Source organism: Quercus suber, unplaced genomic scaffold, assembly GCF_002906115.3.
Source record: "Quercus suber isolate HL8 unplaced genomic scaffold, Cork oak 2.0 scaffold_448, whole genome shotgun sequence".
Lineage (NCBI taxonomy): Eukaryota > Viridiplantae > Streptophyta > Magnoliopsida > Fagales > Fagaceae > Quercus > Quercus suber.
This window is the reverse complement of record NW_027069899.1, coordinates 524,592-540,024: the sequence shown is the minus strand read 5'-3', so window position 1 is coordinate 540,024 and position 15,433 is coordinate 524,592. Positions and strand designations below refer to the sequence as shown.

Here is a 15,433-nt window from a genome sequence, read left to right as displayed (position 1 = left end):
TTTTTTTTTTTTTTTAAAAGCCTGATCCACATAATTTTGCATTTACAGTACGAACTTGACAACATGAGAAAAACATGTAGTAAATTGAAATGAGCTCTGGATTGTAAAGGGAAGAGGAGAAAAAGAGCTTATGGAAGGCAGAAAAGCATACCATGCATAATGCCTTGAATGAGAAGTTTATCATACATGGCAGACAAATTAAGGTCATCAAAAATTCTCAGTGGAAGCATCCTAATGATGAGTAATGGGCAAAGGCGCTCAAACAGAGATTGCTGCATTTTCACAGGGTCATCATCGGTAGAGGTTCTACCCTCGCATCGTGATAGAAAGCTTTCATCAATCCTGCTAAAAAGAAATGGACTTGATGGATAACAGACAAGGAACAGTTCCTTTAAAAGAAGATAAAATTCTTTAAGATTATAATATATATTTAACATAAAATTAGATCCTGATATATGCTACACAGACACAACTCCCTTTTGGAAGCATTTGTGCTACTCAGTTCACAATTATGCTCAGGTAAAGTGAATCAACAAGCGGTAGTTTACTGATCAATTTAATAAATTTAAACAAACAAACCATTAAGATATAAAAATAAGAATTAAACAACAAAAGAGGAATAAATGCAAGATGTTACAATTAAATTTGGATAAAAACGATAAAATAATTTACTTACTCGTCCTGTCCTTTCATATGCAATAGAACATGATAAATGACTACATCACCAGCTTCTCCAAGGTGTTCACTTATATAACTCAGAAACCTAACAATAATAGCATTCGATGGCTCTGCAAACATCTTGTCAATCAATGGCCCAATCAAACAGTTCCAGTCTTGAACCTGTGATATTCAAAAAATCAAAAAGCTGAAATTTTTTTGAGAAGCAAATGCATACTTTTTCTAAATTTGAGCTACATCCAATTGATCCATTTTTTGTCCACTGAGACACACAAGGAACAACTGCAAAACATAACCATGAATGTGTAAGAGGAAGTTATGAGATATCCGGCAATTGTTTGCATCACCATGTACAAATAAACAACAATGCATGGAATTGTTAACCCACTAAATTCAAGCTTCGGGATTGATAAACCAAAAGCAAAACAACAAAGCCTTAGTTCCAAAACTTTTAGGGTCAGCTGTGGATCTTCAACAAACTAATTGGTCGACCACGTGTTTGCTCCCGTCATTCTATCTTGTCCAAAATCATTCGCTTTCACCTACTTAATTAACATGTCAGCTTTTTATTACTTTTAACAGTGTTATTTTAGATCTTTTCCTACCTCTTTGGATCCTCTTGACTTGAATCAAATCATTTTTCCTCACCGATATATTAATCGTTCTCCTATGCACATGCCCAAACCATTTCGAGCAACTCTTCCTCATCTTTTCCTCAATAGGAGCTACCCCTATCCTTAAACGAAATTCTTCATTTCATATCGTATCTTTGGTAAAATTTCCACTTATCAATCTTTTTTTTGATAGATAACATAAAAATATTATAAATAAAAGTGTCAAACCGAGTACATTGGAGATGTACTATGGGGAAACAAATCAGGAACCAAAATTACAACGATCAAGAAAAATAGGAAGGGAAGAACAAGAAAAATGAGAAAAAACCACACTCCAATCAAAGAGAATGTGCAGGAAAAAAGACTTAATTCCTAGCAAAGAACGTTCACAATCCTCAAAGCTTCTAGCATTCCTTTCACGCCAAATGCATCATATCAAACAATGAGGCACTAGTCTCCAGACATCTATGTTACGATGTCACCCAAACTTTCCGCGCCAAGACTCAAACAACTCAATAACTGTATGAGGCATAACTCAGTGAATACCACACAAACAGAAAACAAATGACCACAACTCCCAAGCTATAGGGCAATGAAGCAGAAGGTGATCCACTGACTCCCCACATCTCTTACACATATAGCACCAATCAAGCACAAGCACACGTCTTTTACGAAGGTTGTCTGTTGTTAAGATCTTGCCTAAGAAAGCAGACCAAGAAAAGAAAGTTACCCTTGGAGGAACCTTTGATTGCCATATCATTCTCCAAGGGAAGGATAAAAGAGTAGGAGGGTAGAAGGAACGATAAAATCCTCTAACCTTAAAACCTCTGCTCCTTGCTGGCTTCCAACAAACCTTGTCAAGACCAAACCCCTACACAGTCAAAGAATAGACCATACCCATAAACTGATCAAAAGATTCTTGTTCCCAATCTTATGGTGGACAACGAAATTGCACATTCCAATGAATCCTCCTAGTAGACCAACCCATAACTTCAGCCACCAAGGAATCCTTTTGACCTACTAAGATAATAAAGCTCCGGAAAAGCCTCTTGGAAAGTATAGTCCCCACACCATACATGCTTCCAAAACTACACTCTAGTACCATCCCCCACATCATACACAAGGAGTTTAGAAAAGTTTAACCAGCCACTTCTAATGAATCTCCACAGGCTGACCCCCATAAGAACTTGTCACCTTTTTCATACACCAACCACCCCAAATACTCTCATATTTTGCCTCTATAACCCTCTTCCATAAAGCATCGGTCTCCATGCCATACCTCCACAACCATTTACCTAGCAAGGCAGAATTAAAGCTCCCCCATCATCTTATACCTAGTCCCCCAAACTACAAAGGCTTACAAACCTTAGCCCATTTAACCAGATGTATTTTAGGTTCACAACTAATTCCACTCCACAGAAAATCTCTCTGTAATTTCTCCATACACTTTGCCACATTTCCAGGTATAGGTAGAAGGAAAAGAAAGTATGTAGGTAAAGATGAGAGCATGCTTTTAATAAGAGTTACCTCACCCCTTAGATAAATACAGTCTCTTCCAACCTGCTAATCTCCGCTTCATCTTCTCTAAGATAGAATTCTAGATAGATAAGCCCTTAAACTTAGCTCCTAACGGAAGGCCCAAATATTTCAAGGGAAGAGAAGACTGCCCACACCCCAACAGTCCCACCAGAACCTCCAAATTGTGCACCACACCAACAGGTACCAACTCAGACTTTCCCAAATTAATACTTAACCTTGATGCCTCCTCAAATCTAGCAAGAATCGTCCTCAAATTAGCAATCTGAGTAGGTTCAGCATCACAAAAGATAAAAGTGTCATCTGCAAATAAAAGATGAGACACCATCATCAATGTTCCAGTCATACTACCTACTAAAAAGCCGGAGAACTGCCCAATGAAAGCAACCACATCCAACATACGACTCAACGCCTCCATAACAATATCAAAAAGAAACGAAGATAACGAGTCCCCTTGCCAAATCCCCCTAGAACTTCCAAATCAAATGGACTAACATTGAGCAAAATGGAAAATTTGACAGTTGAAATCTAGTACATTATCCATTTTCTCCATTTCTCTGAAAACCCACAGCGCTGAAGCATATACATTAAAAAATCCCAACTCACATGATCATACACCTTCTCCACATCCAACTTACACAACACACCTGGAATTCCTGACTTCAATCTACTATCAATACATTTAGAAGCAACCAAAATGGAATCCAAAATTTGTCTACCTTTCACAAAGGCATTCTGTGAATCTAAAATAAGCCCATGAGCCACCACACAAAGCCAATTAACCAACACCTTAGACATAATCTTGTAAATCTCACCAACTAAGCTAATTGGCCGAAAATCCTTGACCTCCACAGCATCCACCTTCTTGGGAATAAGGGCAAAGAAAGAAACATTAAGACTCTTCTCAAACACTGCCTGAGTATGAAAGTTGTGAAACACAGCCATAATTTCTGTTTTTAGAACACACCAACAAGACTGGAAGGGCATACTATGCAGTTCTTTCAGCTATTGTTAGAAATGCTGGAGTTTAGATGTCATCATTTGTTTGGGACGGGGAAGGGCATACCCCATTGTGTAGCCTGCAATGGTAGTGGATTGATACAAAATGATCTCATCAAGTCATCATATTAGAGAGAGAGAGAGAGAGAGAGAGAGAGGGAACAGGTTGCAACACAAGTCAAAATCAGTTCTTATATCATTTGTTCAAAACCACAAACAATTAAAAATACAGAAAAATAGGCATTTCTTATTATTAGAAAGCCAAAAATCTCCAGTAGTAAAGAAACCAGGACAAAACAGAAACATAGATGTGATTTCATACATAAAGTGTATAAAGAAAACACTTTGGACAGCAAGGGAGAGCCTATGCTACTTGAGTGAATTTTCAAAAGGGAAGAAAAAGGCAAAAATATAACCAACTTATATTAGCATAATAAATCTTACACTTTTTGACCACTCTGGGATTAGCTTGAGCACTTGATCGCTATCAAACTTTGATCCTGCCATGGTTACAAAAGCATGATTATATATTGGATCTACCTTTTTTGGCAAAGTGAATTAACAGAACTCACTAACAGTCAGAACAATTCAGAAAGAGTACCTAATGCCAAGTTCTATTATTGCTAGGAAGATAGAGCATATGAGAAGGAACTTCAGAACTTTATAATAACGTTGAATTAGAAGATTCTTACAAGATTCCAAACATTTCTATTCTTTTCAAATCCAAAATACCAAAAGAAGGATAAGCCGATAGAAAATTTATTAAAATTGATGTAATATATATATATATATATTTAAATACACACAGATGCAGTGATCAACATTAACAATGTAATAGAAAATTGGTTAATATTGGTGATGTATGTAACAGATCCATAGCTCCCCTCATATTTTAGAACCATCATAGATACCTTCATTGCCAAAAATTTTAAGTTTTGATTATTAAAAAAAAAATGATAAACTAGAGTAAATCAGCATGAAAGCGGTCATACAATCCAAGGAAAAATTATAGATAATATAAGTAAATATGAGAACTTGCACCAACTGAGAACTCGTAACATTAAAACAGTGAGAAACAAACCTTCCCTTATATGTCCTGTAATTTGTGGAAGATCTAGGCTCTGATTGAGGTTGCTGTGAGAAAAGGGGGAAAAGAATGCATAATTAGGTGAAAATGCCATCTAATATATTATTAGAACTGAGCTTCAACTGATCAAATGTTTGGGTTGCTGTCAGAACCCCACCCTCTTCTTCCAACAAATGCTTGCCACTCTTTCCATTAACAAATTCCATTTTGCTCGGGATTAATTGAACTTTAGGAATTGGAAGAGAGAAGGGGAAAGGGTGGAGGGGACGGAAGGCAAGATACCTCAGACAGTCAAGCAGCATACAAATAACTTCAACTTTCTGATTATGATATTTGAGCAACCTAATTAAGGAATCAGCAGCTGATAACTGAACTTTTTCATCAGAAGAGTAAACAAGGCGAACTAAAGCTGGCAGAACTAATGAAGGATCTGCAAGAAGAATCACAGAATTCAGCAATGCAGAGTACTGCAATCCACATGACAATCTGATAGAAATCAGCCAATTAGTTATAAGAGAAACAAGAAACATCAGATTTATCAACCCCAAACTTTAATTTGGTGGAATGATTGTGGTGTGGGTCCAACACAGGAGTTAAGCTAAAGTTGAGGGCTGAAAATTCACTGTTCACGGCACTATAGAAAAATGTTCAGAGAGTGCCAAACTTTAGAATTTACTAATATAAGGGGTTTAATCAGTAGGGTTTCTAGTCCTTTACTTATGTCTTATTCTATTATAATGTATGGTTCAGATTAGTTTATTTAACTGTATTGAGAATTTTCTTATCATCACTGTTTGATGGAAATTTTATGACTGCCTTTGAATTTCCCTCAAACCCTGGGCGTGATGCTTCTTATGAACTACAAGTGTGATGCTAGTAGTTATTTTATGTTTTCATAATCCTTTTCACAGGAGTTACGCTAGTGTGATGCAACATATAAATATATTGTTGATAGGTAAATATGAAATTTTATAGAAATGAAAAAGAAATGCACCTCTAGTACCATGACAATCAAATTGTGGGAACCAAACTAAGGAAATACATGGCTAAATTGAAGTCATACAAACATAACACATGCATATATTTGTATGTACATATTTTAAAACTAAAAATACACTATAAAAACAAAGTAAATGTACAAAGGTGCATCTAAGGAAAGACAAGATAGAGCAAACATCATTCTAATTAACACAGCCATAAACAATTGATTTGCTTTTACTTTGCAAATTCGCCTATTCAAGAATTGCTTTATGTGGTCCACAGGTAAAGTCCAATTGAAGTAAAATTCATGTTGTTTTAAAGGTCTAGGTATGATTATTTTAGGGGTTGAATAGTTTTTTATTTTATTAGTTACTGTCAACTTTGTGTTCAATGGCAAATTTGTAATTTCTGCAGATCCTGCGAATTAAGGGTATTTTGGTAAGTAAGTTGAGTCTAGAATTTTCTAGGGGATCCTAAGTATCTTAGATTTTGTTTTCTTTGGGTCCAAGTTAGTCTTTTGTTAGATTTTTAGTTCACTGTTCAAACTAGGAGTCCTAATACTACCAGGACAAGAAAGAGTCCTAGTATATTTGTGCTCAATGTACTCAAAGAGTAGATGGAGTGTTTAATTAAATAATGAGTAGATGGAGTTGATTATGCCTCATCATGTTCTTGAGTTGTTTGAGGCTTGGCAAGGAAAATTTGCGCGACATCACCACATTGATGTTTGGAGATTAGTGCCTCATTGCTTGATTTGGTGCATTTGGTGTGAAAGGAATGCTAGAAGCTTTGAGGGTTGTGAACGTTCTTTGCTAGAGATTAAGTCTTTTTTCTTGCACACTCTTTTTGATTGGAGTGTGGTCTTTTCTCATTTTTCTTGTTCTTCTTTTTCTTTTTTTCTTGACCATTATACTTTTGTTTCATGATTTGTGCCCCCATAGTACATCCCCAATGTACTCGGTTTGGTACTTTTTCTATTATTAATAATACTCTTACGTTACTTATCAAAAAAAGAAAGTATTAGGGGAGGGCTCCCCTCCGATATAATTTCTCCAGTTCACTCATGTTTTTATACCAATAAAAAACACGTGGCAAGCAACAAATCCTAAGGGTAGAAAAATCACACATCAAATACCACTTTTTTCTCTCAATTTTAAGTCTTTAAATTTTTTTTTTTTTTTTTTTTGGATTAGTAAAGGAAATTTTATTCAAAAACTTAATAATGAGTCACCCAAGTATATAGGAAGTATATAGTAGGGGACCAAAATAATCAAATACATAAATTACAAGCATCTATCAAATCATAGACCAAAAAAATAAAATGACTTCCTATAATAGACATCCAGTCCGATAGAGTTAAAGAAGAAAAGTTTTAAATCAACTATAGTCCTTTCAAAATCTTCAAAACACCGATTGTTCTCCCGCCAAATGCACCACATCAAAAAATAAGGGACAACCATTCAAATAACACCATTACGATGATAACCAAAATTTCCTTGCCAACAAGCAAGGAGCCCAACCACAGTCTTTGGTATCGCCTAGTGGATACCAAACAAGGTGAACACTGTAGACCACAACTCGTTAACAATAGGACAATGTAGTAAAAGATGGTCTACCGATTCTCCATTACTTTTGCACATATAACACCAATCTAGAATCAACAACTTCTTACGTAAATTATCAATAGTTAAGATAGTTCCTAAAGATGCAGTCCAAACAAAAAACGCAACTCTAGAACTGGAAGGAACCTTTTACCCCCAAATACTTCTCCAAGGGAAGGATTGAGTACATACACCCAACAAAGCCTGATAGTAACTGCTTACCTCAAAGCCCTTGCTCTTAGTAGGTATCCAACACATCTTATCCTCACCAATACCTCTCAATGAGACTCCATATATAACATTCCAAAAAATAGACAAAGAATCTGATTCCCTATCATGAATTTCTCGCAGGAATTCTAAGTTCTAAAAAAGAACCCCATTAGGAAACTTCATTAGATCAACCACATAAGCCTCCTTATCATTACTGATTCTAAATAAATCTAGAAAACACGTACTCAAAGGATTATCCCCACACCAAACATCATGCCAAAATTTCACTCTATCCCCACACATACTGATTCTGTCTTTCTTTCTTCTTTGCTTCTTTCTCCGACATCCCCATACTAATGGACTTCACCTACCTGAGCATCAGATGCGTCCAGATTGGCCGATCAGAACTTGATGGCAATGAGTTTGGACTAAAGTGGGTTTCACAGCTAAGATTGGCATATCAGAACAAGAAACCATGGCTGTTTGTATTGATGCAGTGGGTTTCATGGCTATGCCACTATGAGCATTGAGGCTCGTTCTGGCGGAGGCGTGTGAGATTAAGGTCCTCCAGCGAGCTTAGGGAGGTGAGACATCGTGTTTGATATGGATTTCTGGCCTTGGGAGTTCCAATGGGTTGTGGGTTTGGCATGAGACTTCTCAATATACTTTGAAAGCTGTGAAAGAATCAGCCATGGAAGCTTTGAAAGCTTCCTCTCCTTCTTCAAAGCTTTGAAAGCAGCCATGATGTTCTTCTCTAATCTTTCCTTAATTTTTTTTATTCATTTATCCAATTAATTGGCCTTTCTCTTCACATTCAAATCACAATTAACAAAACCCAAATCAAACACCCAATTCATTGTTCTGTTCTCCATCAAAAGTTGTTCCCATCAAACTTTGAAGCTCTTGAAAGAGTTCTTGAGCTTCCTAGATATGGGTCTGGAGTGGCTGATCATTTTGTGATAGTGGAAACCATCAAAAGATGATTTTGAAATATCATTTTTTGTAACAGGTGATAAAAGCAAACCCAGAAAAATTTTATTGAAAACTGAAAGGGTTGAAAGAGAGAAAATTATGTGGCTTATTTCTAACCTTAGGATTTGTTGCTTGCCACGTGTCTTTTATTTTTGTAAAAACATGAGAGAACTGAAGAAATTATAACAGGAGGGGAGCCCGCCCCTAAGTATTAGGCATGTTGGCCTCTTTGTTCTTTTCCACCCTTTCTCTTATTCCCTGTTTGTTCTCTCTTTTCTTCTTCTCTTTCTTGTGGCACTGTTCACAGGTTCTCTTTTCTTCTTTCTTGTGGTACTGTTCACAGATACTATTTATACAGCCCTGAGACACCATAAGAGTGTCTTTTTTTCTTCTTCCTTACAACCCCATATCAAGTACTTTATTTTACCTATCAAAACCCTAAAACGCAACATATGTTTTTCTACCAAATAGCCATCAAATAACTCGTCAAACCATCTTTTTATTCCTATCACAACCTATTACCTTTTTTTTTTTAATAATTAATGTAAAATATTATTAAAAAATGACAGCCAACCCGAGTTCATTGGGAATGTACAGCAGGGGTAAAAATCAGGAACCTATAACCTATCTTTAACAATTATAAACCCTAGATCCCCAAATTCTCCTACCACTTAATCCACCACAATCCACAGGCACACATAGACACATTCCCCTTATTTGTCCAACGTCACTTACCCTCCCCCTCTCATGTAGGGAACAGACTCCGTTAAAAAGTGGGACCTAACACATGGAATTTTTAACTTTTTAAGTTGGAGGTAGAGTGGAGACTAGAGCAGATACAAGGTTTGAATTAGAACCACCTTCTTTGCTATCGTGATATACTACCACTTGTTTCAAAAGCTGAAGCTATTAAGAAATAATGAATTTAATTATTTAACCATTATTCTAACAGTTTTTTGAAATTAGCTTGGATTGGAATGCTCTAATTCCAAGTTGTGTTGTAAAATATCAAAGATTCGGTTTTGGTGAGAAAAAGGGAGAGAAGATTGAACACAGGGAGACTAAGATTAAAAAATAGGTTTAGGGCCTTATTAATTATTCCCTTCACAGTAGCATACATTTTAATTGAATGATATGAAATGATTACAAGAATACCATTAAGCTAATATAAGAATAACAGGCCAATATAAAATAACAGTGCTAATGCTAACACTTCCTATTCAGTAACTTCTTTCATAATCCTGTTTGTGCATGGGGAATCAAACTCAATGGTTCTAACAAAAAAGGGGGGAAGATTGATTGTTTGTACCAAAATACCCCAAGTCATATAACCAGGAAGTTGAAAGTTCCCATCGGCACTTCTACATGCATAGCTCAAGAGGAAATGTATGTTGTTGCCTCAACAATAATATGATTTCTCAACCTAAGTTAACTAAGGTCTCCAAACAAGCATCATTTGCCAGCAGTAGTTTTTGTTGCCCAAGTGCACAATGGTTTAAACAAGTATAAACATATCTGTGTAACCTATCCCTTGTAATTTTAGATAGTCAAACACCAGAATACAAAAGACATATTGAGATCATGTCAATATAAGAATTATCATAAAACACTTTAGATAGTCAAAACCAACCTAGCATTGGAAGCAAACTAGAGGCTTGCTCATGAATTACACTTTCTTCATCTCCAAGGCATTCTAGCAATTGGTTTGCTACATCTTGCCTGCCATAGTAGTAGGAAGAGGAGACTTATAAAGACGCTAAAAAGGGTGAAATCACAAAATGACAATAGCAACTAGAGTAGTCTTAACCATGCCAAATGAGAAAGTTCATCTATTGAATCAGATGATTTGCAAATAAGTTCTGAAATAACATCAACAGCATTCCTTCGCTGCAGAACATTTCCAGAAGCAATTCGCTTTAAAACTTCTTGAATGCACCGACTGTCTCTGCTCCTGGTGGATCATTAATGCAAATCAGGTTTTAATCCCAAAGAGAGACCATAAGCGTGTTGCTGCCACAAAGTATTAAAAAGGTGAAAAGAATGGAAAAAATACACTGAGCAGTATTCTGCTATCAGCTTAACAACAGCTCTAGCTGCGCCATCCTGCTCATCTAGAAGGTGAAGCAGCAACGGTAGCACGGAGTCCATCAGTCTAGTATCAGTTAGACTGCTTCCCGATGAATAAGTTGGCTTAAATATAACTGCCTTAAATATGCAAACAACCCCGTCTATCACATCTTCATTAGCGCAATGAAGCTTCAAAAAGCAGAGAGAAAAAGCATGACCAAGTGAACACAATGAATTCCAACCATGAATCTATTCTTAAAATTTAAAAAAAATATATATATATATATATATATATGGTAAATTCTGTTAACCTAATTAAAATTATGTGAATACCAGGATTGAATGCAATCAATGGCGGGCTCTACAATATTGATTACATGATTAAATTCACCATTTCCTAACAGCTAAACCTTTTGTGACAATTGGTAATTTATCAATAAATATTACAGCCAATAAGTTTGGTTGCAGTCACAAGAAGAACATTATTCTATAATCTTGAAGAATGACCAGGCTATACCAAATATCATTATTTACTAGTGTTAGAATAATGCTTAAATGGTTAAATTCACCATTTTCTAATAACTAAGCTTTTGGGACCATTGCTAATTTATTATGGTATCAGAGTTAGGGTCTTGAGTCCTACCTCCACTCTACCCTCCCATTTGAAAAAATTTAGTCCCATGTGATGGAATCCATTTGTTAAAGGGGGATTTTGGGCCCACACGTGAAGATAAGTATTAAAATGATGGTTAATGATTAAATTCAACCTTTCCTAACAGTTTTTGGGACAATTAGTAATTTATCAACTTGATTCAATCATATAAGCAAAAACAATTCTTTGAGAAAAGATAAAAAAGATAGCAAGTTTGTTTTACAAACAAAACACCAAATTATCGCATCACTCAAAATTAACAGATACTCAAACTAATATATGTTAATTTATATTTCTAAAATAATAAAAGAACTCTCAAAAATAAATATATTATTTGGATTGAAAAGACAAATATATATATATATATATATGAATTGAGTAAAGATAACGAATAAATTTTTTTTTTTTTTTGATATTTCATAATCAAATTTTTCATGAATCGTCATTCAGATTTGATCTATGAATTAGGCAACCTATTCATTGACAGAAGAAGAAAAGAAATGAATCACCTGGATGCCAGATAAGTACTGTTCCAACAATTCTTTGTAATGCTGAGAAAATTTGCGATCTTCCAGGTGTAATAGTATGCCATAATGCTTCCAACAAGAAGAGAGTAACGTTACTCCAGTCTTGAGTATCTTTGAGCCTGTCTTCCATGTGTAGCAAAAGAAATCACAATGTATAGAAAATTAGACATACTANATCTATCTATCAAATTAACCAAGAGACACCTAATCTATCACAACAGGTGGTGACAACCATCTTGCCGGTTCAGAACACAATGGCTAGAGTTCTAAAACAGACATAGGAGAACTTCTGACACCTGTTGTCTACTCTAAAGCTAACCAATTTTGATATCATCATGACCAAGTCTTGAAAGTTTTTTTTTGGGGAGGTTGTGGGAGGTTCAGTGTTTTGAAAGAGTTACTACAAGAATTTTTGGTAATATTACTATGCTCAACCATTAAAAAAGGTCTAAATTTCAAAATAATATCACCAGAACCATGTCCAAGACATGTTAAAATTGCTCACAGCTCCCCACAGCTGTCCACAATGCATAGCTAAAAGATCAATAGACTATTACACAGGCAAACAGTGACCAATAGCTATGGAATCATTACCCAGTACTGGTCCCAACTAAGTGAGATCATGGGAGGGGTGTCCTGTATAAGGTCCCAACATTAAGTATTTTTTGCATGAAGTGGTCACACAGATAACGAATAAATTTTTTTTTTTTTTTGATATTTCATAATCAAATTTTTCATGAATCGTCATTCAGATTTGATCTATGAATTAGGCAACCTATTCATTGACAGAAGAAGAAAAGAAATGAATCACCTGGATGCCAGATAAGTACTGTTCCAACAATTCTTTGTAATGCTGAGAAAATTTGCGATCTTCCAGGTGTAATAGTATGCCATAATGCTTCCAACAAGAAGAGAGTAACGTTACTCCAGTCTTGAGTATCTTTGAGCCTGTCTTCCATGTGTAGCAAAAGAAATCACAATGTATAGAAAATTAGACATACTAAGATATACAATATGCTCAAAAGCACATATTGGGTATTGGACCTGCCTCATCTTGAAAGCATCCATATTGCCCTTTTATCTCTTGCAACCACTTGAGCACTTTTTCCAATCCTTTAGCATGTAAAGATCGACTTTTTCTGCTCCACTGCACAGCATGGGAAAATCCCCATTACAGTTCATTATCGTGACAAACTTCAAGTAACACACAGTGCCATCAAATCAGTGGTTGAAGCAAGGTTTTGAAAAGAGTAGAAACTGATTAAATATTTCAGGCAACTAGTCACCAAAAAAAAGCAGATGTTTCTTTTGCAGACATCTATATTATTCTACAACCTCTTTCATGGGGCATTCCTTAAAAGTTAAAACGTAACTGTCTAAAATAAACACAGTAAAGGCATGTTACACATAGGTATAGATCCATGAATTATTTTTGTCTGAAATTCCTTCACTCATCTATCAGGATTCCACACAAAACTTCCTGATTCTATTCTCAAACTCATGGAGAAAAAAATATAGAAGACACGACGGAAGCTATGAGTTTAGGAAAAAGGAAAAGGAGGGGAAAACTGGGTACATATCACTGGAGATGTATTCTCTCCTTGAGCAAAATTCTTGGTTTCACTAAAGAATTTGAATTGCATACAGGCACATGGTGTGAATATCAATTAGTTTTCTTTTAGCTCATTTATATAACTAATTTCTTCTGTCTAGAGCACAAATTATAATTAATGACATCTAACATAATCACACATATAGCAAAAACACGTGTATCACCAACTCAGCATTTCCAATTAAAAGTAAATATAATGACATAATATGAACAAGGAGTAAGCAGGTTCTGTGTTGGAGCCAAATAAATATAACAGAAGTACAGAACATACAGCAATGAGTCTCTGCACTAAATTAACGAGTTCCTCTAAATGGTCCCAAAATAAAAGTCCCATTTCCAGGTTTGAGACTTCTGAAGATTTAGAAGCTGGTTTCACTTTCTTATCGCCAGTAGATGATTCAGGCACTAAAGTAATTGGCCGACTCAAAGCATTTGAAGTTGATTTTGGCTTGTCACTTGACACCTTTTTTGCCAATGCTTCAGTAAGAGCTAACATACAATCAGCTGCAGACACCGAGAGACGAGATGGCAACTCAAATCCATCCTGCAAAGTGCTATAGAAACAAACAGTCAAACACATGCGCACACACACATAAGATACAAAATGGAATTGCGACACATATAGTTTCTCGAAAGTGAGCTGTACCTTCCTTTACATACAATACTTAACAGACGTGGCATACATGAAGAAAGTATCTTCAAAACATCATTGTACCTCTCCCTTATCCCTGCCATCAATAACAAATTGAAGTAATATACTAAGGCTTCTTAATACATCAATTCACACAGATTAACACACGATAATGGTCAAAATGTGGTTGGGGTGTTTACCATTCATTGAAAATTGAGTCATGGAAGTCTCAAACTCGAGAAGATTGCGGACAAGAATGCACCAGGCGAGGGCTATATAACGGTCATCTTTTCTGACGATAATGTTGGCAAGATTAGTCGCCAAAGGTCGGAAAAGAAGCTCATCTTGAAAAAGCCAGTTAACAAGTATCATTGCCTGTCCTCCATTCTTCCATGACTATTATTATAAATAATAATAAAAAATAAAACAAAAAATAAAAGTCAAATAACAAGAATATAGTAATACACAATGAATATTTGATTTGACATCAACAATTTCCAAAAAAGAATTTTCTAGAAAACTATCTCAATTTCCTATGTTTGGTAGAGGCCTTAAAATGAATTGCAAAACTCTCTTAACCTCCCTTATTTAGTTTCACGTGAGATAGAGTTGTTTTCTCTATAGAGAAAATTTTAGCGGAAAACAACCCAATCTCACTCCAAGTAGTTAAATTTATCTGATACTACGAAACAGAAAAATGCAAAAAGCTATCTTCATTGAAACAAAGGGAGCATAAAAAATAGTACATGTTGAATAACGGGAAGAAGGATTTGATCAAATGCATCCTGGTCCTCAACGGTGTCGTTTACATACTTGTGTAAAAACCAGAGAGAGTCCTCCAAAGACCCTATAAAATAAAAAACAAAAACAGATTCAATTCAAAGAACTACATTACACACCAAAAAAAAAAAGACTAGAATTGAAAAATTAATACCTGAGGTTGTTTTTTTATTAGGGTCTGGGTAGAGGCGAGAAACGGCGTCGTAGAGTTTTTTGGGGCGAGCGCTGAGCAGAGTGTTGATGACGCGGGCCACCGTAACGGAGAGCATGGATTGTGGTGGTGGTGACTCTTCTTCTGATTTCCATATTAATTGTTGCGTTTCTTCTAATTCTAATTCTTTTTCTTCCATTTGCTCAGAGATGTTTTTATTTCAATGTCACAACTTACTACTGAGAAAGAGTATTTCGCCCTATTCAAATGTCTACTCGCCTCGCACTGATTCATACTCTGTGTGTTTCTCTGTGTTTCTAGAGCATTTCACTTCT

The 15,433-nt window shown here is 35.7% G+C and overlaps 2 protein-coding genes across 3 annotated transcripts in view; both read right to left on the bottom strand.

Moving 5' to 3' along the window:
* Nucleotides 1-10,953, bottom strand: part of LOC112025718 (uncharacterized) — a gene marked incomplete in the record, with an annotated part of 24,819 nt that extends 13,866 nt beyond the window's left edge. The window contains 8 exon segments of the mRNA XM_065762213.1: nt 152-342; nt 677-840; nt 4,272-4,327; nt 4,909-4,961; nt 5,197-5,344; nt 10,309-10,397; nt 10,486-10,629; nt 10,732-10,953. Of these exon segments, the coding sequence (XP_065618285.1) occupies nt 152-342; nt 677-840; nt 4,272-4,327; nt 4,909-4,961; nt 5,197-5,344; nt 10,309-10,397; nt 10,486-10,629; nt 10,732-10,826 (940 nt within the window).
* Nucleotides 10,954-12,684: 1,731 nt separating this feature from the next.
* On the bottom strand, nt 12,685-15,433 carry LOC136062739 (uncharacterized). Of its 2 annotated transcripts, none has more exons than XM_065762214.1 (7): nt 15,102-15,433; nt 14,914-15,014; nt 14,368-14,563; nt 14,183-14,264; nt 13,808-14,090; nt 12,969-13,071; nt 12,685-12,872 (listed from the first exon to the last, which is right to left on the bottom strand). In XM_065762214.1, exons 1-7 carry the CDS (start codon nt 15,295-15,297, stop codon nt 12,700-12,702), a joined length of 1,134 nt encoding a protein of 377 aa, XP_065618286.1. In that variant the 5' UTR covers nt 15,298-15,433; the 3' UTR covers nt 12,685-12,699. The 2 variants fall into 2 exon arrangements, with proteins under 2 accessions (XP_065618286.1, XP_065618288.1); XM_065762216.1 differs by having other exon boundaries at nt 12,742-12,872; nt 12,973-13,071.

Bases quoted from the DNA above. Each gene is read 5' to 3' on its own strand.
- LOC136062739 (XM_065762214.1), bottom strand. From the start codon at position 15,297: ATGGAAGAAAAAGAATTAGAATTAGAAGAAACGCAACAATTAATATGG. The intron at 14,091-14,182 runs GTACAGCTCACT...TTGTTTCTATAG, and splicing joins AGTATTGTATGTAAAGGAAG to CACTTTGCAGGATGGATTTG. The intron at 12,873-12,968 runs GTCCAATACCCA...CATGGAAGACAG, and splicing joins ATGCTTTCAAGATGAGGCAG to GCTCAAAGATACTCAAGACT.